The 25,362-nt window shown below is 43.5% G+C and overlaps 1 protein-coding gene across 5 annotated transcripts in view; it reads right to left on the reverse strand.

The window, feature by feature from the left end:
• LOC310870393 (supervillin-like) overlaps positions 1-25,362 on the reverse strand; it is an 89,494-nt gene that overhangs the window by 62,737 nt on the left and 1,395 nt on the right. For 4 of the 5 annotated variants that reach the window (XM_083781592.1, XM_083781593.1, XM_083781591.1 and 1 more), the window contains exons 2-5: positions 3,327-3,378; positions 1,880-1,971; positions 1,319-1,376; positions 448-599 (exon numbers count right to left, since the gene is read on the reverse strand). In XM_083781592.1, the coding sequence (XP_083637718.1) occupies positions 448-599; positions 1,319-1,326 (160 nt within the window). In that variant the 5' untranslated portion in view covers positions 1,327-1,376; positions 1,880-1,971; positions 3,327-3,378. The remainder of the gene's footprint in view (positions 1-447; positions 600-1,318; positions 1,377-1,879; positions 1,972-3,326; positions 3,379-25,362) is intronic. The other variant, XM_083781590.1, reaches the window with a different exon arrangement.

The raw sequence follows: 25,362 nt of genomic DNA on the forward strand, positions 1-25,362 counted from the left end.
ATTTTTTAATGTTAGCTAATTGGGGTCTGTGGCCTAATGAATACATCGTGTCATGTCGGGGTGGAAACCTCATATGTCCAACACTGTTACTTTCCAGGATTCTGAAAAATAGCAAAAAAACATGTTTCGTTTTGAGCTTGCCAGATCTGTTACTTGTGATATTTTTGTGTGATGCTGTACAGTATGATCAACAAATGCAAAAAGTTTAAATTTGGAGAGGTTTCTTCTGCCTGACAGCAACGATATCAAACTGGTGGGGTCTTTCAAAAGAGATGTGTTGAGAATCAGTGGTCTAGTCCAACAGAGCAACCTCCAGGTGTTGCATCCAGGTGTTGAGTCTGGCTAATAAGCCAGACTCAAATCACACCGCCGGCAGGCAATTTTCTTTTGCCAACGGCTGATTTGGTCTGGCTTATTAGCCAGGCTACTCCATCATGCCATGCTTACCCATCACACATGGCTCACAGGGGTCAGAGGCGCGTGTGTAGCGTGGCTGGTCTTCCTCTAGCATTCTGTTGGACACCAGCCCACCGGGCACCACCAGGGCAGGGGGCACGTCGCTCTCCATGCCCTCCACACGGCGGGCTATCCTCTCCTTCCTACCAGGGGCACAGGGTGGATGGATAGGCCTGTCACAATTATTACTTAAGCGCCTAATCGCAATTATTTGTGATAATCGCAATTGTTTTTGCATAATCGTCAATCGTTTTCCATGTTGAAAAATGTCCATACATTTTCAAACATTTTTCAAAAATTGCAGAAATAGGGGCGCCCGCTGGCCAAGTGGTCCAGGCGCATGCCACATATAGGCCTTGGCCTGGCAGCACGTCGCGTGTTCGAGTCCCGTTCATGACGACCTTTGCTGCGTGTCTCTCCCCTTCTCTCTCTCCCTCTTTCCTGTCTATCTTCACTTGATACTATCAAAAAGGCAGAAAAGCCAAAAACTAATTTAAAAAAAGATTTTTTGCAGAAATGGCAGATCAACTATTTCCGCTATTTTGTAAATCTTTAGGAAATAAATCATTCTTAAATGTGTCAGTGATTTCTTTGTATATTTAAGTTATTTGTCATATCTGCCCTGTGCAATTTGTGATTATGAAGCCTAAAAGGCAAACAAATTGTAATGTTCCATTGTACAATGCAAAAACACAATTAAATCCTTAGTCGCAATTATTTGTGTGATTAATCATCAGCTTAAATTTGTAATCAGCCCAATGGATGGAGGTCAGTGACTGACTGTACAAAATTATACTTTGTGTTAGATGGGGGGGGGGGGGGGGGGGGCGTGCAGAAGGAGAACTAATGTGTTGTTACCTACCTGTTCATTTTCCAATCATCTGAATCAGTGCTCTCAAAATGTCTTTTTAATTCGGAAACTAGGTGATGGGGAAGAGAAAAGAAAAAAACATTTGATTGGAACTTACTTACTGTATTTTTATTGTTTTTTGCTGCTATGGTGCTATGCAGTTAACCCTCCATGAAGCTAATATGATCTTGAATCTTTATGAAGAATGAAATACCGGTACTGATGGGTTAAAGCTGCAAGCCATAACTTTCCTGAATCTAAATCAGTCATTCTCAAAACTGGACCCCCAAATGAATTTGTATTTGGTTGCAGACCCCCATCTGAAAAGGTTAAAAACATATGTAATCTTTTAACAATCTTCCAAACATATTCGATATTTTTCAAATGTCATATATGGGCATAAAAGGTACAGAGATCTCCATATATGGGCATATTGATCGGATCGGCGGTGCGACGTAGCGTAAGTGTGAGTGCCGCGTATCGGACCAACGCTAGATGTCAGGGCCCAGACCTCTAGTTTTCAAAAATAGATGATCTAGATTCAAGTAGAAAGTGACAGAAAGTGAAACTCACCCTTGGGTAGGACAGACAGAAGGTTGGCATCGATATCTGAAGCGCTCTTGACCAAGGCGGCCCTGTCCTCCGGCGAGAGGTCACTCTGGAAACTGAATCAATTGAAGTCCATGTGAGTGTCACTACTTTACAACATGGTCACACTACAGTGAAAACCAAGAGTGAACAATGTTTATCAGTAGTTTATAGTCAGCATTGGATGTATGCAGAAACATTTCCACTATTTCAAATTCATCATAAAAAGATCACAAACTATAGCACAGGGGCCTTCAACAGAGGGTCCGGGACACCTAGGGGGTCCTCCGAGTTACAAATCTTTGTCTGATAGGAACCTTTTTACATGAACCACTTGCCAATGTGAACACGGCATTAGAGCTGCAGGTCATATGAATTGGCTTGGGTGACTTGTCGATTCGGCTTAGTTAAAAGCATTACAGCCCTGTGACTGTCCCCTTTCCTACACGATAAATCAGGCCTGGTTAACCTAGTTCTTATAAGCTAGTTCTCTTTTACATAACCGCGGTGAATGGTTTGAGCTTCACTTACACCTGTAGTGAGTTGAGGAATCGGATACAGTGAAAGCTAAGATCCAGGTCCAGGTTGACATTCAACATCATCGCTTTTCAGGTGGAAAACAAAATGTACTCCGGATATTATAAAGAAGCTAACCACGGTTCCACAGCTTCCCTTAAATTCTGGGGAATTAAAAAAGTCTCAGCCTCACCACGGGGAGGCAACATAATTAATATGTTACTCCGCAGAGAAGGACTTTGGATTCACAAACTTGACACTTTAGAACCCCACTTTAGAACCCAACCCAACAATAATTGAGCATTTCATGTATTTTATAGGCTAGGTCTTCTCAGAGATGAGATTTTGCAATGTTTTAAGTCCACTGTCTTTTTGTAACCCTTATGTTCAACCTTATAATTATGGCCCTCATTCCTGTATGTACACAGTTTGTATGTGTGTGTATTTTTAAGGGGTCCCTCCCTGGAACCTAATATTTTGAGATGGGGGGGTCCTCAGGCAAATGCATGTCATTTTTGGGGTCCTTGACATGAAAATGTTTGAGAACCACAACATCTTTCAGAGAACTGTTGGATTTAGAAGACTTTTGAAGAATGGAGTCCTCAGATCTTAATGAGTTCTGGGATGGAGTATTCTGACTGATACTACCTCCAAACAGTGTAAACAAAGGATCTTAAGGATAAGCTGCTCTAGACATAGCCAGCTGTTAATTCTTAGTTAAGCACGATAACCTCAAGTAAACTGTTAAACCATACAGTAACTGAAAATCCCCTCTGTTGATGACAAAGCAAACACACAAGTGGCTTTGTAAATGAAAAATCCCTTTTGTAAATTACTTTGTGCATGCATGCGTGTGTGCGGGCATGCGTGTATGCGTGTATAATGATCACACATAAATTAGCTCCCTTCTCATTACCTTAACACTTCTGTTGGCAGTGATGTGGAGTTGCGAAGCTTGGCTCCAAATCCTGAGGAGAGGAAAAACAGATGTCGTCAAATGCAATGTGACCAAAGGAATCTCTTTCTACCACAATCCAAGATCTTCCGCTCACATACGAGTCCAATAAGGTCTTATTAAGTCATCACCACCATTCAGTTCTGCCGTACATTGTGTGTAGGCATGTGTGTCCTGTAAAAATCTACAAACAAATAATTATAACAATGAAATATGCTTTGGCGTTTGGATGAATATTTATCAAATATTGTATACACTGTAGTCTAGGTGTAAAACTGTGTTTAAACTGTGTTTAAAATGCTGTGTTTAAAGTGAATTTATCACAAAAGCCACCCCACTGAAATTTTTGACTCTTAGAACGAACAAACGAATTAATTAATCAATTAATTAAGAATTGAATTAAAGATTTTTGTATTTTCTCCAGCTTTTCATGTGTTCATGAGGTGACAGTACTTCATTAGACCCCTTGGTGTGGTTGTTATGCAATGATGTCTTCCCTTTGTATTTAGGGTTTCTTCAGTGGAGGCTGAAACATCGACAGTCAAACGTGCCAATGAAAAAAACTATATCATCCTTATCCTATCCCCTTTATCATACAACAGCCGTGAGTGTGGCTTCAGTTCAGGTGGATCATCACACATCACCACCCACCAGGCAAACCAGGCATACTTAATGAACTGGTGGGCGTGTCCACATAAAAACAACAAATACTGTGCACTTTTTTGAAAATAATCTTCCTCCTTACATTATATAATAATAATACCTGATGATCATGATTTAGGGTGGAAAGAAATCACGGCACTACATCTTTAATGAACAAACTAATTGCTGGATTGATCTACAATTGTACACAAAGATGTGCGCTGGCAGATCTCTGCCCATAAAACAAGCATGTAAATGAACTGTGTTCTAACTTGATTCGCTGCTTTGGCCCTGTCTCTGTGTATTTGTGCTGAGTGCCATGCGCACGCACGCGCACATGGTAAGTGTTGCAATGTGACACTTGCAATGTGGGGAGGTGCACGTATGTGGGTGCACGTGTCAGTGCTATGTAATGTATGTATGTGTGTCTGTGTGTGTGTGTGTGTGTGTGTGTGTGTGTGTGGTTGTCAAAAGAACAAGTGCAGAGCTTGTAATTGGAAACTAAAGTTATAGTCAATGACGTACCATGTGTATAGGCAATAGAACAAGTTAATATGAGCGGGGAAATCCCTTCCGACACTAGCCTCTGGGGTGAAAGCATAATCTATTGCCACATTCGGATGACAGATAAAATGAATAAATGAATGAATGAATGAATTAATTAATGAAGAGCATGCCTACAGTACATTGTAACTATAGGTAGGTATGACAGATGTTGCCGCTCTCCTTTCAGCAGGCCACTTTTGCACCACTACATGAAACAAACTTTCTGAAGATCTCTCCCCAAACACTCTCCCCACACTCTCTCTCTGATACTCCCCTCTTGTCATGTCACAGCAATAGGAACTTGTTCGAAAGTACCACAGTAAAAATGGTAAATGGTGCATTTATATAGCGCCTTTATCCAAGGCGCTTTACAGAGATTGTGCATTACATTCACCCGTTCACACACCGATGCAGGAGGAAACCATGCAAGGCACCAATACAACCTGCACATCGGGAGCAATTAGGAGTTCAGTGTCTTGCTCAACACTTCAACACTAACTCTGGGGGAGTTGGCCATCCGGTCCTGAGCCACTGCCGCAGTGGATACAGTAATATAATATTGTTGCTGTCGGGCAGAAACCTCTTCTCCATATTTACATTTTTTGTGTTTTTCCGTAAACGCCATAATTGATCATATCACCACGTCACACGAAAGTATCAAAAGTAGCCATGCTCGAAACGTGACACGAAGAGGTGAGTTTTCGAGCTGCTACTTTTGCTACTTTTGAATTTCAATCCTGAAAAGTAACAGTTTTGGACCGACAGTTAGAGACAATCAGGTTGCTTTGCGTCTGTAGCTACTGTAGCTATGTGGCTGTCTATCTACAGTATCTTTGTGCGTGCGCTCATGAGTGTAAGTGGGTGCGTGCCTGTGTGTATGTGAGCATATCTATCTTTATATTTGCCAGGGTGTCTGACTGTGTGTACACCAGTCTATCTCTGAGCGTGTGTGTGTGTTCATCTGTGCATGTGTCTGTCTCTGTCCATCTCCAGTCTGTTTACAAAAGTGTGTGCCAGTGCAGTGGAAAGCCCCCCACCGCGTAAATAAATATATGAGGCTGAGTCTGGCTTTAACTCCAATTCCCCCACGGCTTGTCAACAAAACGAGACATCGTGTCCACCACAGATGTGTGGTGTGGGAAGCGAAAAACACACTGGGGACAACAGACGCCCTGCCCTCCTCCCCCCAAAAAGACGTCTGGGCGAAGATAGGGATTCTTTATAAATAGGCTATACTCTAAGACAGGTTGTAAAATAGACTCCCCCCCACAGATACAGTAATGTCGCCTCTGTTCGGGTGGAAACCTCATATGTCCAAAACTGTTCAAATTCAAACTTAGAAAAAGTAGCAGATCAACAAGCTCAAAACGTTTCAAGCTTGTTGATCTGCTATGTTTGTGTGACACTGCAGTGTGATCAAGTAAAAACAAGAAATTATCACATAGTGATATTTGTCAGGTGAAAGAAGCGCTGGTTTGGCCCAGGCCGTAGCGTAACGGTCTGGGCACCGGACTGGTAATCCAGTCGCAGTGTGCCGCGGGTTCGACTCCCGGACCCGACACGGCCTTTACTGCATGTCATCCCCCCATCTCTCTCCCGTTTCCTGTCAGCCTACTGTCTGTCCCTTCAAAAATCAATAAAAGGCGTAAGCCGCAAAAAAAATATCTTAAAAAAATAAAAAAAAAAAAAAAAAAAAAAAAGAAGCGCTGGTTTCTTTATTTAGTAACGAACGCTCCTCTCAACCGGCCGGTCTCAATCATAATATTATGTAACATAACATTGGGTGTTACCTGCTTCCTGTTACCTGTTTCCTGGTCATGTGACCTATAAGTAACCAATACATGACAGCAGTGTGTGTGGCAGCCAATCAGGACTATGTCCTCAGTATGACTCATGTATGACTAGGTCTTCTACATTTCATGAGCTGTCACTAGTCAGGTTTCGCCCGACAAAAAACACAACAACTTAGACTATGGAAATAGGAGGTTTGGACGTTGTGCTGGAAAGAGAGGGACGGTGTGAAAGAGTCCTCGGTCATGTGACCACCAGGCTCCTTCACTCTCCACGGTCAATGCCACACCTTGTAAGTACATTGTAAAAGCACTCTCATCTCACTAACACTTAACACATTAACACTACCCTATTTTGGACATGTCATTATTACATTGTTGCTGTCAGGCGCGCAGAAACCTCTTATCTCCCTACTTGATCACACTATTATAGCGTCACACACAAGCATCCAAAGTATTGCAGATCCGCAGGCTCGAAAGCTTTGATGCTTGTTGTAAATGTCTAATAAATATTTTTACCTTAATCTCAAAATCACCCAAACCAAACCTATCCTAACCATTACAACTACACCTAAACCCAACCTCAAAATCACCCAAACTAATCCTATCCTAACCATTACAACCACACCTAAACCTAACCTCAAAATCACCCAAACTAATCTAATCCTATCCTAACCATTACAACTACACCTAAACCTAACCTCAAAATCACCCAAACTAATCTAATCCTATCCTAAGCATTACAACCACACCTAAACCTAACCTCAAAATCACCCAAACTAATCTAATCCTATCCTAAGCATTACAACTACACCTAAACCTAACCTCAATATCACCCAAACTAAGCCTATCCTAAGCATTACAACCACACCTAAACCTAACCTCAAAATCACAAAAATTATCTTAGCTTTAAATTAAACGTGTAACACCATGGATTCAAATCCCAGGTGTTACAGTTGCAACTACCTCACTCTTCTTGGGAGAAAGAAAACTTTTTTTAGGTTTTCTAATCTCAATTGCACCCAAAAAACATGAACTTTTAACATTCAGTAGATTTTCTGTGATCTGGGGTTTTCTGGCTCAAACAGGTGCTCTGATTTGGCAGCAGTAAGTGACATCACTTACTGCAAATCCCATATATGTCAATGGGATTTGCCAGCAGATGTCACTGTTTCACTGTGTTGCCTGTTTTCATTGTAGCTCAAAAGGCCCAAAAAACTCCAAAGAAAACTTCAGACCACAGAAGATCCACTGAATGTTCAAAGTTCAGGTTTTTTGGGTGTAATTGAGGTCATAAAACCTAAAAGAAAAAATAAAAATAAAAATAAATGAAAATAGGTCATAAAACCTTTAAAGCAAAACCAGCCAAGCTGAATCCTGCAACATCAAGCAACCAGTGAGTGAGATGAAGGGCACTGGCCAAGTTGAGGCAAAGTATTACTACTTTGCCTCAACTTGGCCTGCAGTGCCAAGTCTAGTAATTCTACATACAAACCCTCTAGTGTTTATCCATTTGTAACTCGGAGCGTGTACAAATGTAACCGAATGGAGGCTGCATGGCGAGATCACCCGGTACCAGACAGTGAAACCCCACCATTGTTTTTTAAATCTTATAGGCTGCTAGCGCTAATTAGAATAACACAAGCATAGAATAACACATCAATAATAATGATGACAGTATAACAATACAGAATAAATATGTTACACTGCTAGTCTGTCAAATTAAATACAAAACAAACTTAATCCAAGTGAGGTGGGCAGCAAACTTTTCGTCCACAATCGCGTCAAGATCACCATGGTCACCATATGGTTGTCATAATGGTTACCCATGAGCTAAGGTCTTAGCTCCATTGTGTCAGTCTTGGCTACTAGGCTACTAGCCCTGTTTTCCAGGCTAGCGCAGGTCTTACCTTCATGGCTACAGGGCAGCATATCATCGTCCACATGGTAGCCAGAGATCCATGGGTTCCGGAACATGTTTAGGGGGAGGAGACGGGACAGAAGGAGAGAGATGGAACGAACGCCCTGCTAATATACAGTAGACTCCCCCCCACAGTGGCACAACGACACTGGAGGTTGCATAGCAGACGTGGACAGCAGTGAAGAAGACTTAGGATAGATGGAGGTGGTGACACAGTCACACCCATTCTCTTACACACAGCCTCAGTGTGAGAGAGAGGAGAGAGAGAGAGTAAGAGAGAGAGAGAGATAGATAGAGAGAGGGAACTCAGATCTACATGACGGTCTCACACACAGACAGACACTCCCAGCAGAGTGGGCGCTCCGATCACACAGCGAGTGGCAGCACACACTGTGTTTTATGGTATGTGTGAATGTGTGTGTGTGTGTGTGTGTGTGTGGGAGAGAGAGAGAGAGAGAGAGAGAGAGAGAGAGAGAGAGAGAGAGAGAGGAACAGCTAGGGTGTGAGTGTCTGTTTGTGTACATGCCAGGAAGCTGAGAGACAGGAGAGAGAGAGAGGAGAGGGGGCAGCAGAGCGGCAGGGTGCTAAAGCTGCTCAGGGCCTCTAATCAGATTACAGGCAGAAATTAGCCTTGATGATAAAAACACTGGAACAGGATTGGAGGAGTGTGCCAGTAGGGCTGAATGGGCTGTTGCCTGCCTGCTGCCTGGGACAGTGCAGTGTTTACGTCTCTGGGAATAGGGTAGAGGGACGTTCACACTCACAGCTCTGACAGCACTAGAATTAGAACCATACAAATATGGGTTTAAAAGTCAAGTGATGAATGGCACAACTATAAGAAACACAATGGTGAATATAATCGTTATATAGTGGCAGTGCATAGTGTGAGGAACCTTTTATTTAGTTATTTTCTGGGGGGGGGGGGGGGGGATTAGAGAGCAACAGTATGCCCGGGTTGCCAGACTTTGCGAGAAAGACAAGCAATAAAAAAGTTCCAATATATTCAAGTCCAGAAGAAGCTTTCAAACTTTTTTGTTGTTTTCTGTTTCTTTTTTGCCACGGACCACCATCTGAGAATATTTTGAGCCAGGGACCCCTATATGAGATTTGTTTCAAAATTCTAGAGTACTAGCAATGTTAAAGAGGTTCAACTGCAGTAACTCAACATTAGAAACAAGCCCAAGAAAAATGAAACACTCAACTTCCAATTTTTAGAAGCGACTTAGAGGAAAAACAAGCCCAAATAAAGTCGCTTTAGCAGACTTAGCAATGGACTTTGTGTGCGTGCGTGCGACCGTGCGTGCGTGCGTGCGTGCTTGCGAGCGAGCGTGTGTGCATGTGCACGTGTGTGTTGGCCAAGGTGTCCAGCTGCCATCCCATTTCAACTTTACACAGTTCCAGGAATGTCCCGAACACTCGTGGAGTGTGTCTGTAAATGGTCTAAATGTAGACAATCTGTGTAGAGTGGAGAGCATCTCACAATCTGTATGTAGTCAATACATTTGAAGATACAGTTTTTCATTTGATTACTGTATGACACAGTAAAAAAATGTTTCCTTATGGAAACAAGTGCAAAAACATGTAATTAATTTAATTTTATGTCACTTGAGTGAGGAGCCCCCACTGAGAGGATGTAGAGCCTTGATCCTACTGGCTCACCTGCCAGTGAGGAGCCCCGACTGAGAGGATGTAGAGCCTTGACAGGTGCTGCCCCAGCCCCGTAGCTGTGGCGTGACAAATATCACCCTCCCCTTATGGCTTTGTCTTTGTTAGATTTGAATTCAATTAGTTCATCTTCCATCATCCATGCATACATTATTTTCTTTCAACAGAAGAGCCAAGAGACCGACTACAACCACCACAGTTGTGTATATTGTATTAACATTCTCTACCGTACAGATTGGTCAAAATACCAAATAGATTCACTTTCACCTATAGGGATTGTTGCTTTAACGGTCAACTTTTAAAGGGTTTGACAGTGTTGGAATGCTACAATAATATTATAGAATCATCACTCTGTTTCACTCTCTATTCTCTCCCTACTGCAGCAACAGCCGCCACCTCCACGCCTCTCTCTCTCGCTATCTCTTTCTCCCGACTCCCTCTTTGTTGCACACACACACACACACACACACACACACACACACACACACACACACACACACACACACACACACACACACACACACACACACACACACACACACACACACACACACACACACACACACACACACCTCTCTCTCTCTGAACATGCGCTGTAACATGTCATGCAGTAGTGGCATCACTTGGCCTGGTTTCAACAGTACAGCAGACACGCACGCACGCACACGCGGAAACACACACACACACACACACACGGGGGGGGGGAAGCACTTGTCTCCGTCATCACTGAGAGAGTGAGACCAGCAGGTCTTCAGACAGATGGGATAGGGAGGGAGGCAGTGGGATTGGCATGTTGCTCACAGAGAAGAAAGGAATAAAAGTTTGCATACTGCAGCTGTTCTGTAGCGCCCAATCAGCTCTTTACTTTGCAATCAGGTAGACAGGGTTTCGGCCATACAACCTGGCCTTCATCAGGTGACGAAGACCAGGTTGTATGGCTGAAACGTTGTGTATCTGAGATTGCAAACAAACAAATTAAATAAAAATAAAAACATTACTTGGAGGGTGCAGACTTTACTCCTTACTATTTTTTTTCTGGCACCAGCAACCACTGGATGTGGACAACATAGCTCTTTGAACATGTTGCTCACAGTAAAATGGTAAATGAAGCATTTAGTGCCTTTGTCCAAAGCGCTTTACAGTGATGCATTACACCCATTCACACATACTGTAAGCCTGGGATGGCCAGACTAATCATAGGGATCTCTCTTTTTGTCATGTGCTTGAAAAGCGCCTGGACTACATTTGCTACTTCTCTACTATAGCGACCGAAAAGACGACCTTAGTAGACACTTTTTCATGATTGGCTGCCTCTAGGCTGCCTCTAAGCCAATTGGAGACTTACCCATAAAACCCATATTCTGAACGTCATAAAACCCATACTCTGAGTCTGAACGTTGCAAGGCAGAGGCTGCGGCGCACAAACTGATTATAGATGTTCACCTGGCAGTTATATCCGAGTCATTGTTTTATTTTTTTTGTTTGTTTTTTTGCACTGGCAGGTTCTTCTGGTTTCCAGACAAATTTATTTCACACACACATTCATACACCGATGGTGGAGGAAACCATGCAAGGCACCAACCTGCTCACCAGGAGCAATTTTCTCAAAGCCACAGGGGTCCTCTCTGAGAGTGTACACATGGAACCAATTTACGGGTCCATTTCACATGTGTATATACCATAGACTGTAAAAAATATGGACAAAGCGTTCGCCGGGTCTAACATGGACGTAAAATGAAGCCTGTTATTCCTGCACTGTAAGTCGCCATCTTTCTAGATCCGTTTGGTACCAGCTGGCCATTGGCTGGCTCCGTTTTGGACCAGCTGGCCATTGGCTGCCCAGACAACGAGGCGGGACTTCCCCCCTTCTTCTCCATTGGTTTTTATTTTGACTCGAGTGGGAGGGGAATCCCGATCATAGACTGTAACGGTAGCCACGCCCCTCAGAACATACGCGATGTTTTTTTTTCTTTATGGTCATTCTTTTAATTAATGGGACCATAATTTTCCAAAAAGAATATTATGACATTAGAAATGAGACTTTAAACTAGTGACTGGAAGAAGAAAGTATTCATGACCATGTTTATTAAGGTAATACAGTCTAGGTGAAGTTGGGCCAAAATACATGGGCCTCTATGGAGCTATGGGGCTTTTTGGGTCCAGTCCAGCGCCACAACAGGCCATTAATATGAACTACCGATTTCAAATGAGGCTTCACGAAATATCTGGCTGACTGCCCCCCTGATATATACACTCTTAAAGAGTAATTATGGGAGTCTGTGGCCTAATGCATACTAAACCGAGGGTCCTTCAAATGAAAAGCTTTGAGAACAACTGCTGTGCTCTGACCTGACATGCCTTTGTGTAGGCTACAAACATGTACAGGATGTCTGTCTAAGAGACCTTGATGTGAACTGGTGCAACAGTTAATCGTCATATAATGTAATGTCGTGCCATCAATAATTATCAATAATTGATAATGTCATTATAGGCAAAAAGCTTAAAAACATTTAAAAATAATAATGTAATTGTAAGCGAAAAATTTATAAAATAAAAACAAACAAAAAACATACATAAAAAATTATGGAAATAGCCAATCTATGACCTCACAATGTGTCGCTTTGCCACTTTCGAGCCAGGTAGAAAGCATCACTGTTACTCTCATGTACCTGTCCCGTACACAAGACTATTAAGAGCCTGGAACCTTGACACTTGAACCTGATCACCAATAACCGTGAACCTGCACTGTCCAATACAATTAAAACAAGCCAGACAACTAAATGTAGGCACACAGCAGCCCAGGTTACTGTTAATCCAATCACATCAATATAGGCAAATGGGTTAAGAAGGTATATCGTGCGCACACGCACACACACACACACACACACACACACACACACACACACACACACACACACACACACACACACACACACACACTCACACTCACACTCACACTCACACTCACTCCTGTAGATGAGCAGTGGTTCTCTGCCTTTTCAGGGCCCAACAAAGTGTTGGCGGACTTACTTAATGATCAAGTGTTCTCTCTTGGATCAATGGTACTAACGTAGTAAACATACTGTATATACACCTTTGTTGTATCCATATATAAAAAACATTGTATATGCATGTGTTAATATGATCATGAAAAGCAGCTGGTTGAGAAGCCCTGTGATGTCTTAACTGTGTGACACTAATAGAGCCAGGGGGTGAGGTGACACCCTTGTCCTGCTGCTGCTGCCGCGTGTCAGACCCTTGATCTCCTTAAGCCTGGCTCTCTGTTGGACATGAAATATGGCCCTTCCTTCCAGGCCTGACCACAGATCTCGCAAACATGCCATTGCTGCCAAAACAAATAACAATAATCCCATCTCCATATTCTAACTTTGTGGGTTTTTTTGCATAAATACTTGATCATGCTACAGCATCAAAAGTAGATCATCAAAAGCAGATCTGCAAGCTTGAAATGAGGTGCGAAGCGACATGTTTTGAGCTTGTAGATCTGCTACTTTGATCAAAATCAAATCAAATTCTGAACATACAGTATGAGGTTTTCACCCGACAGACAATATTGTGTGTATATGTGTGTATGTGTGCGTGCGTGCTGAGAGAGAGAGCCAATAGAGCAGATCGCACTAGCGTGTGTTTCAGAATTCAGATGATGCGCACATGCGCAGCAGTGTCCCAAATGCAGAGGTCTTGCAATGCCCACCAGGCTTCTGAAGCCTCAATCATAATATTCTCCTCGGTTCTGGGAGCTTGGCTTAAGCCCCAATATGTATAATGTTTATAATATCTATCTATCTATCTATCTATCTATCTATAAATGCACCATGTCTCTGTACGTCTGTCTGTACATACGTGTGTGCGGCTGTAATCCACGTAACTCCAGAACCGTTCGCCCCACTGACAAATTCAACACACGTGTTCCCCACCCCCGGTGTCGAGTCAGTCGGACCCACGGTTGACAAGAACCGCCACAAAAGGCAGGGGCCTGGGCTCTGGACCGGGCCCCTTGCCCAGGCTCCATATATGGAGCTGGCCTGTTCTGACATCACAACATTCCATATTTGGGCATGCCTGACACAGAACTCCATAAGAATAAAGGGACACGGAGAGACAGATCCAGACATCTCCATATGGGCATAAAAGGGACACAGACATATGGGTGGAACGGATACTCTGACAGGGGTACAGCGGGTATTGCATAGCCGGGTGGGACATGGATCTACAACTTCCATCGTTACCGACTCGGTGCTCTATACAGCCGGGCACCGGTCTAGTACTATATATACCGTATATATATATTTTTTTAATATTATAATTTTGTAACCCGTTTTTCACCCATGTGTCAATTATCTAATGTGATCCTGGGCTCTACACATCCTCCACCAACCTGGGGAGAGCAACGGACTTGAACTCATGCTTCCTTCATGCATGAGTGTCCAAGTTGCTCCTTTACACCTGACAGGGGGGAGTTTCCCTGGTTGGACGTATAGCGCGTGGAAGGAACACGTTATTCCAACCAGTTCCTTTCCCCTCCATCAGGCGCCCCGGCTAGCCAGGGGGAGGCAGTTTAGAGACCTGGATTACTGCATGTTTTTTGTGAGGGTACCTACCCTAGGGGACACGGGGAGAACATGCAAACTCCACACATAAAGGCCCTTTCGTCAACCCCGCCTCGGGTATGGGCACTGATGACGCGGAGGAGGGAAACACGCCGCCAGCGCCCACAGCATCCCCAGCGTGAATCGAACCCAGGACCTTCTAGCTGTGAGGATTTCTTTTTGTACGACAAATAGCGAATAGCCCCCTACAAGCTTGCAATGTGTTGAGAGCTTGCAGATCTGCTATTTTTTGAAAAAATAATAAATAATTGAGACATTTTTAACATTTTGAGAATTTCCCCATATTTACCTGTGCTCACTAATTTTAAGTTACTCTGGATAAGTGCATCAGCTCTCTCTCTCTCTCTCTCTCTTTGATGGAATACTTTACAATAGACAGAAATGTAAACAGCGCGAGGTGAAGTCAGACAATGGATAAAAAACACACAGAAAGGATAACACAAAAAAGTCCTGGGGACTTTCTCACTCTTATCCCCCCCAGCACTCTTTTTTTCCCCCGTTGCCCTTATTTATTCTCTTTCTCATTCACTCTGTCTGTCTGTCTGTCTGTCTGTCTGTCCCTCCCTCACACTCACACCCGATGGCCCAGCCTGTGCAGTCAGTGTCAGTTTGGTCTCCCTGTAGACACCCCTAATAAGGCAACATGCATTGTGAGTGGCTAGCTGCCTGAGGGGTCCAGCCCCCCCCCCCCCCAAGCCTGTGTTAGTGTTTACCAGCAGGCTGGCTACACACGTGCATAAGGCCTGGTTGATACTACATTGCGCAGCAATGTGTCGCACGTTGAAGACCGGCTGTTTTTTTTCCGCAGGCACAGACACCGATTTACGAGAGTATCAAGTAACCACTATCAATATATCTGCCGTACATGTTGTTTTGAGCGTGTCATCTTGGGCTAGAGATTTCAAAAAAATTCTGAAAACGTAACGACAGTTTCAGAACTTTTTCTCCGAAATATTGTTGCTGTCGGGTGGAAACTCTATTATGTCCAATACTGTTACTGTTTTTCAGGATAAAAAAAATAAATAGCCGATATACAAACTAAAAATGTGACACGTTTAAGCTTGTAGATCGGCTATTTATGCTACTTTTGTGTTACAAGTAGGCCATTAAAATACAAACAAAGAAAGTTAAGGAATGGGGATAACTAAGTATTGATTCTTTTTTTTTCATAATCTTTTTATCCCACGATTTTGCAACCCATTTTTCACCCAGTGTCAATTATCTAATGTGATCCTGGGGTCTACATACCCTCCGGGGAGAGCAACGGACTGACCTCATGCTTCCTTCAATGCCTGGGTGTCCAAGCTGCTTCTTTGCACCTGACAGGGGGGAGTTTCCCCAGTTGGACGTAGCGTGTGGAAGGAACACGTTATTCCAACCAGTTCCATTCCCCTCCATCAGGCGCCCCGGCTGGCCAGGGGGAGGCAGTTAAGAGACCAGGATTACTGTTTTTTTTCTTCTTTTTTTTGTGTTTTATTATTTTGTATTTTTTGTATGTATTTATTTATTCAGCACAGTATAAAAAACAATACAATAAACATACAAATATAAAAAGGTGTAAAGTGCTAGGCTGAGGCAAAAAGCCTGAGGGGCTTATACGAGGCCTATACCTATGCAAGAAATATAGAATTTTACAAAATACATGACTGCATAAAAAACAAAAACATCATAATTAGGATAATTTGGTTAAAAATATTTCTGCCCAACAGCAACAATGTATTATAGGGCTTACTGTAAGAAGGTATGTCTTCTTGATGGTTTTTCTCCCTCCACTTTGCTGTGCCACTTACTCTTTTGGGCGCTTCATTTGTATACCTTCTTATTTATCTCTCAATCCCCCTCTCTCTATATTTCTCAAGACTCTTTCTAGAATGATGCTTAGTTAGTACCACCCCTCCCCATTTTTCTCTCTCACACGCTGGTTCTGGCACACCCCTCGACAACAAACATGATATTTTGACCCCCTCACCACACACACACACACACACACACACACACACACACACACACACACACACACACACACACACACACACACACACACACACACACACACACACACACACACACACACACACACACACACACACACACACACACACACACACACACACACACACACACACACACACACACACACACACACACACCCATTTCGTACAATTTGTCGAGAGGCCTCTAGACGTCATCGTCAACTGGTGTTTCCACGAATAAAACAAGTCACATGCTTAAATACGGCGGGCTGTCTCGGGTCCTGCCGCTGCCTGAAGACAACTCAAGTAAACATGAGGTGCCCCCACATTGTAGAAGAGTCGATGAAATGATCACTTGTTTTACAGCACGTGTCACTGAAGAAAACTACCACATGTTCAGCTCACACACAGTCGGCGAGGTATTTTTCTCCCACAGGGTTGTTTTTTCTTACAGCTTTTTCTGTCCCGCTTTCTTTTCTGTTCATGTTCTAACATAATGTTGTGACACAAATCTAATTGTTAAGTGTTGAGAACGACAGAGAACAGCTATACTTCAATGCGCTGTGCAATAGCAATAAAGCTATTAGCACAGAGGAAATCTGAGCCGTCTAAACTGAGTGGTACTGTACTGTATTGTATTGTACAAGGCCTCCTCCCTCAGAATAGGGCGGGCCATTCGAAAGGTGTTAATTCACTACAAATGCCGGGTTCTGGACTTCACAGAAGCCACTAATTATTTTCTCTTTTGCCAGCATTTAATGACATTTGCAATTGGCCAGCTAACAAGAACACCGAGTTCCATTCGGCCTAGCAAAGGAATGAAGTTCATGCAACATGTAAATTGTGAAATAATAATCACTCAAAGCTCACGTGTATGAAAAGCTGCATGCGGTTCGGAGGGATTTGTCCAGCTTTGGTATGAGTTGACGACGTGCTAGGAAAGGATATGAATGCCTGCGTTGCGAAATAGATAAGTAAGGTAGTCTTCATGTAAGTTCAAAATAATAGTACTCATTCAAGTTTTCACATGTCTAAAAACCTTTTGAAAATAGCAGATCTACAAGCTCACAATGCGTCGCATCATGATGCATTGTGAGCTTGTACATCGCCCATTTTCAAATGGCTGAAATGTATAGTGCTGAAGTGAATGTTTTGCAATAATATAATACCTAAAAGTTTTACTTAAGTAAATGTAGGCTACTACTTAGTTACTTCCACCACTGGAGTTCACTTGATTGCTCCTTCACAACTGCGTCCGGGCACAAAGCGAACCAAATCTATTACGTAATAAATTAAACAAATCTCATGCGGACACACCGTGTGGAGAGGCTGACGAGAGAGAGCCATCAAAGCACAGTGGGGGGACTCTCCTCTCAGTCTCAACACATCAAAAGGTTGAACTAATGAAGATTAAGCTTTCGAGCTGAGAAGCTCGCTGGCGCATGCCATGCAGCCAGTAATGCTGTGGCTTGTCTTTTCCTATTGGAAACCAATACCACATGATCCGTTGTTCCACTGCGTCCCCGTACGGCAGCTTTACACTACTTACTTACTGCCGTGTGTACGGTACGAGTGACACGGCATGAGGCATGGCCTTCCGCTGGAGCCTAGAGATTTGATTTAAGTACTTAGCCGATGTACAAGCTCACAACACGTTGCCTATACGGCGTGTTGTGAGCTTGCATATCAGCTATTTTTGGTGGCCCGCGACACTGACTTTCAACCGTGTATGAATCAGATTTGAGCTGAACTAAGACGACCAGTTTGGTATGCATTTTAGTCCACAGATCCTCATAACTCTCAGTGTGTACAAATGTAAAGTGGCATCTGCCACTTTACAATGTTAAATATATATGTTAAATATAAAACAGAATATTAAAACAAATGGGAGTGGTGGTCCAGTGGCACGGCTTGCAAAATTAGCCCCGGACGCACTCATGCGCACACGCACGCACACACGCTTAAAAATTTATAATTATTAAAAACAAACTACAAACTAAAGGGCGATCACTGAATCTTGTGGTTCCAATTCACCAATTGTGTCACCAATTCCAATTGGTGACAATCATGCAATGTTGATGATCAAGGAACTGAAGCATTATTCTCCAGCTGTAATTCATTTAATTCACTCTGAATATTTGTGTCAGCCTAAGGGATGCATTTGGAAACCATGCAGTCTACAATATGTTAACTTGGGCTATTATACACAGTAAGAACCCACAGTGTTCATTTGCCCATACAGGTCTCACTTTCCACTTTTACAGTTAAATTAACAGTCCATATTTGACTATGTTAGGAGACGCTTGTTTACACTATCTCTAGCTTCCTTCCTGGCGCATCACTATCCCACAAGCTGTAGTGTAGACCTTGCACTGTTCTCCATTATCCCTCTAGAGCAGCGGTTCTCAATCCTTTTCATGCCAAGGACCCCTGAGTCCAAATGTATTTGGCCGCAGACCCCCATGTGAAAAGGTTTTTGGCAGAGTCCCCCAGAACAGAAGATTTATGTTAAAATATAAGTGGTGCACTGTGAGCTTGTAGAACTGCTATTTTTGAATAGCCATGCAACAACATATCAATGTATAAAGTGGTTAAAATGATTGTGACGCTATATTAACTACTTTTGCTGGGGACCCCCTGGAACCCCTCCAAGGACCCCTGGTCCCACTTTGAGAACCACTGCTCTAGTGTGCCTTTATTAGGAGACTGGAACCAACACAGTGCAGCTCCACTTCCCTGTGTTTAGTTTAGACTGCACAAACACGCTAATATGTGTGTATACTGTACGTGTGCTGCACGCACATAGACCCACGACACACTTGCAAAATAGAAATACATAAAGCACACCAACCCACACACAAACACGCGTGCGCGGGCACGCACGCACCCAGACAAACAGATGGGGAGAAACAAACTAATGTAAATCCATTTGAAAACACCCAAACGCACTGACAGCTAAAAGCCCCATATGAGCCTCCTGCCCGGAACGTTTACTCTGGCGTCTCCCCCTCTGGGTTCCAGGTCTGCGTTCCTCTGCTCTGCCTTGCATCAACTCTCTTTGACACTCCAGGCAGGCACGCAGAAAACTGCACCGCTCTGCTCTTATATGGGTATCGATGAGCACAGAATCACACTTAGGAAGCTCTGCAAATCATCAGCCGAGAGAGGGAGGGGAGAGAGAGAGAGAGAGAGAGAGAGAGAGAGAGAGAGAGGCATGGTGCCGTGGAGAAACTGTGAAAGGGGGTAGGACCGAGGTTACCAGAGGCGGTGCGCTGAAGAGGTACTGTCCTGTCCTGCTCCAAACAGGGGGGCAGTCAGACAGATATTTCGTGAAGCCACTAAGGAAATTGGGACTTCCTGAAAGTTCATATAATGGCCTGTTGTGGCGCTGTCATTGGGCCCAAAAAAACCCCATAGCTCCATAGAGGCCCATGTATTTGGGCCCAACTTCACCTAGACTGTATTACCTTAATAAACATGGTCATGAATACTTTCTGCTTCCAGTCACTAGTTTAAAGTCTCATTTCACATGTCATAATATTCTTTTTGGAAAATTATGGTCCCATTTATTTAAAAAAAATACCATAAAGTCGCTTATGTTGAGGGGCGTGGCTACCATTACAGTCTATGATCGGGAGCCACCCCCCGTTCAGTCAAAATAAAAACCAACGAAGAGTAAGGGGGGAAGTCCCGCCTCGTTGTCTGGGCCAGCCAATGGCCAGCTGGGCCCAAACGGAGCCAGCCAATGGCCAGCTGGGCCCAAACAGATCTAGAAATATGGCGACTTACAGTGCAAGGAATTACAGGCTTCATTTTATGTCCATGTTAGACCCGGGGAACGCTTTGTCCATATTGCTCCAAATCAATCTACTGAAGAGGTACTGTCCTGTCCTGTCCTGCTCCAAATCAATCTACATCATCTTGGACTGATATTATGCTTTTTTTTGTGTGTGTGTGTGTGTGTGTGTGTGTGTGTGTGTGTGTGTGTGTGTGTGTGTGTGTGTGTGTGTGTGTGTGTGTGTGTGTGTGTGTGTGTGTGTGTGTGTGTGTGTGTGTGTGTGTTTGGGCAGTGGTTCGTTCTCAAGTGGGGTCTGGGGACCCTCAGGGTTCCTTGAAGTTGAGGGCGGGTTCCAAATTGACCCTTAGCTTAACTCTGAAGGGTGCACAAATGTAGGGGCCTTGAAATTACTTTAAAAGAAGTTTGAGAACCACCAAGACTCAACTCAACTTTATTTATTTATAGTCTGATGTGTTACTCAGATCTTCCTTGGCCCAGGATGAACCATTGCACCAAGTTGTGTGCAAATCTGTTCATACAGACAGACAGACAGACAGTTGGGGCAAAAACACACTACCTTAGTGGATGTAATTAATCTTCTGATATACAGCTGAGGGGGTTCAATCCTGTACTGTTGTCTCTTGCCAATGACAAACTCTAATTACTCTCATGAACACAAAAACGCATTAGACCGACCGAAAACCGACCTATTATAAAGAACTTGATGCAGTGACCACAATAATCCATCCACTTGTCCTGAGGGAGGTTGGCTCCTTCAGTCTGCCTGCTGTGTGCAGCAGCCCGCTGAGAGCCTGTCTGTCCCCACAACAAGCCGCCCGCTGGCTGGAACAGTGGGCAGCCCAGGACAATCAGAGATGTGCCGAGTGCCGGGTACAAAGCCTCGGGGGTTAATTGACAGGATGAGATCACACTCAACAGCTGTGCGTGTGGCGAGAAGTCAGTGCGGAAGTGGAAGGGGCAGCGAGGGTCACTGGGCTGTCACCATTATGATTTTTTTTTACTCAGCGATTAATTATCAGTCAAATAATTCATAATTAAAGATTTCATTGTGTTTCTGTCATTGAACATTGGACATTATGGAGAAAAAAAATACATTTCCGTTTGGCTTCGTATTAGTTTGTACAATTGTACTTATAAATAGCCGATCTACAAGCTCAAAACGTGAATGTGTTTGAATGAAAAGATATACACATTTCCAACATGGAAACGTTAAAAAAAACTGTGATTATCTCAAATAGTTGCAAACTTGCGATTAGACGATTATGTAAGAATTGTGACAGGCAGTGAGGGAACAGAATGCCGTGTCCCTAGCAGACAGTGATGCAGTGAGGGAACAGAATGCCGTGTCCCTAGCAGACAGTGATGCAGTGAGGGAACAGAATGCCGTGTCCCTAGCAGACAGTGATGCAGTGAGGGAACAGAATGCCGTGTCCCTAGCAGACAGTGATGCAGTGAGGGAACAGAATGGCGTGTCCCTAGCAGACAGTGATGCAGTGAGGGAACAGAATGGCGTGTCCCTAGCAGACAGTGATGCAGTGAGGGAACAGAATGGCGTGACCCTAGCAGACAGTGATGCAGTGAGGGAACAGAATGGCGTGTCCCTAGCAGACAGTGATGCAGTGAGGGAACAGAATGCCGTGTCCCTAGCAGACAGTGATGCAGTGAGGGAACAGAATGCCGTGTCCCTAGCAGACAATGATGCAGTGAGGGAACAGAATGCCGTGTCCCTAGCAGACAGTGATGCAGTGAGGGAACAGAATGCCGTGTCCCTAGCAGACAATGATGCAGTGAGGGAACAGAATGGCGTGTCCCTAGCAGACAGTGATGCAGTGAGGGAACAGAATGCCGTGTCCCTAGCAGACAGTGATGCAGTGAGGGAACAGAATGCCGTGTCCCTAGCAGACAGTGATGCAGTGAGGGAACAGAATGCCGTGTCCCTAGCAGACAGTGATGCAGTGAGGGAACAGAATGCTGTGTCCCTAGCAGACAGTGATGCAGTGAGGGAACAGAATGCTGTGTCCCTAGCAGACAGTGATGCAACGCATCGCATTGGACGGATGGAGGGTTCATTTGGGTGTCTCAAGCGGTGGACTGGGCAAAGGTCGGTATGTGCTGCTCAACCCCCCCACCCAGCCACTCTGGAAGGAGCTGCTGCTTTAAATGGACAGAGTAAAATGAGAGGAAGGAGATGATAACTAAACACCAGTCAAATTAACAAGTCTACACACACGACTGTTAAGTTAGCTCTGGGAATGTAGAAATATAAGTAGGGATGCACCGCGACACTCTTTTCACTCGTACAGTTCAGCATACGTGCATGTGTGCGTGTGTGTGTGTGTGTGTGCTTACAAGTTACAACATGTCACTTCGTACCGTGTTGTAAGCTTGTAGATCAACTATTTCCGCTATTTTGTCCATTCTCTGGAAAGTTTTTTTTTGTAAGTATTACATTTGTCAGTGATTTCTTTGTATATTTCAGTGATTTGTCATATCTGCCCTGTGCAATTTGTGATTACGGAACCTAAAAGGCAAACAAAAATACAAATTGTAACATTCCAAAGTTCTATGCAAAAACAAATAACGTTAATCAGAATTATCTGTGTGACAATTAATCGCCAAATTACATTTGTAATCGTGACAGCCCTAATTATGCTTACAAACAATAAATTAGACTTTATCGTGTACATGTATACCGTAAAGTGGGGCGGATGGTCTACTCCAGCGTGACTCAAAGGTAGGGTTTCAATGTCTTGCTCAAGGGCACCTTGAAAGGTTTCAGCACTTTCAACCTGGGTCCCTATTTTGGGCACCAGGCTTCTAAATGTGCACAAACAAATAACCACGCTACAAGTTTACACCGCGTCACACAGCCATACAGTATATACTCTTTATACTATACTCTTCATATGCACTGAACTACACCAGTGGTTCCCAAACTTTTTCATGTCAAGGACCCCCAAATTGACACTAATTAGCCTGCATACCCCCATTTGAATAGATATGCCAGGGACCCTCCATAAGAGAAGATTTTTACAGCTCTAGCAACTAGTTTAATTTCAAGGACCCCCAGTTTGACTTGCACATTAGTCCACGGACCCCATTTAATAGCATTTCTATCTCTGGGACCCCCAATTTATATTGTAAAATCAATGTTAATTTAACTCTGAGAGTGTACAAATGGACCATCAGAGTTATACAGACCCATAATGGTCCATTTGGTTCCAAACTATCATTTAGCTGGGGACCCCCTGGAACTCCCTCAAGGACCCCTGGGGGTCCTCAGACCCCACTTTGGGAACCTCTGCCCTACACCAGTGGTTGTCAACTTGTAGGTCAGGAACCCAAGATGATTTGGGGAAGGAGGGGGGGGTCCAGATGACAGTAAAGTGACAATTTAAGGACTTTTAAGACATTTTTAATACCAAAAAAGAAAGAAAGAATACCATTACTGCATCAAAAGTAATCAACAAGCTATATAAACTGATCAAACATTGGCCAAATTGTCAAATAATAAATAAGAAAAAGGCAAAATTTTCTAAAATAGTCGATCTGCAAGCTCACAACAACTTGCAACGTGATGCGTTGTGAGCTTGTAGATCTGCTATTTTCACAATATTTATCTGTGGAACCGAGTCAAAACCGAGTCAAACTAAAATGAATGCCCCAATTCCAATGTGAATGAAAGCCAAGTCAAACTCTATATGCGATTACGTACACTATTGTGCATTAGAGCGCCAGTTATCGTTGTTTGCACGCAGTAGTATATTTATATTTACTGTGTTGCACTTGGCAAATTAAATGTTTGTGCTTGTGCGACGTGTCTGGTTATATTTTAGACGGCCGGGGGAGAGTCCCGCAGCACAGGGTCAAGCGTAGGGCCAGTAAACCTGTCTGCTTCTGACGGAGATAACAGGTGCAGGCCACTAAACAGCAGAAGCAAGAGGCCATGCACCACACACACACACACACACACACACACACACACACACACACACACACACACACACACACACACACACACACACACACACACACACACACACACACACACACACACACACACACACACACACACACACACACACACACACACAATAAAAACAAAACTTCTGAGAAATAACACTTGGGTACTGACAGAACCAGCACCTTAGCCAAAAACATACCAGATATCATGCGGCCATACCAAGCACACAGCCTTCTGGCATTGAGAAAACCAATCCCCATGTGGTCACATGCAGCGGTGGAAATATTACTCGCAATTTTTACTTAAGTAAAAGTATCAATACTGCAATATAGAAATAACAGTAAAGGTCCGCAATTCAAAATGTACTTGAGTAAAAGTACAACACAAGTATTGGCATCAAAATGTGCTTCAAGTACCAACGGTAAAAGTACTCATTATGCAGATGGTCCCATTTAAAGTTTTATGCTATTATTAAAAAAATCTTTTGATAATATACCAGATCTACAAGCTCACAACCTGTCGCATCTTGAGCTTGTAGATCGGCTATTTTCAAATACATACCTACTTATAGAGAGCTTAAGTAGTTAATTTATGCAATAAAAATCTAAACCTAAAAAAATAACCAGCTATAATTGTAGAATAAAAGTAATAGTGTCCTCCGGGATGTAGTGGAGTAGAAGTAAAAGTATTGGAATTCGGAAATACTCTGCTAAAGTATGAAATACCTCAAAATGTTACTGTACTCAGTTACTTTACAGCGCTGGTTGTCACATGAGACAGATCCAGCATGTCAAACAGAGGGAGGGAGGTGTGACTAGTTTGGCTCACCAGTTGCATCGCCCGTCCAGCACGCCATCATGTTGCAAAAAGCAACATCAAATGAAACACCAGCTTAGGACGGCGAGTTGACCCTATCCCAGTGGTATTCAACCATTTTGATACCAGGCCCCACTATTTATTCAGCATTTGAGCCACGGACCACCATTTGATGACATTTAGCCTCTCAGACCCAAAACTAAAGACTTTAGTCTTTGTCCACAATTCCATGCTGTGCAGGCAAATTCCA

Source organism: Protomyctophum parallelum, assembly GCF_964188405.1.
Source record: "Protomyctophum parallelum genome assembly, chromosome: 14".
NCBI lineage: Eukaryota > Metazoa > Chordata > Actinopteri > Myctophiformes > Myctophidae > Protomyctophum > Protomyctophum parallelum.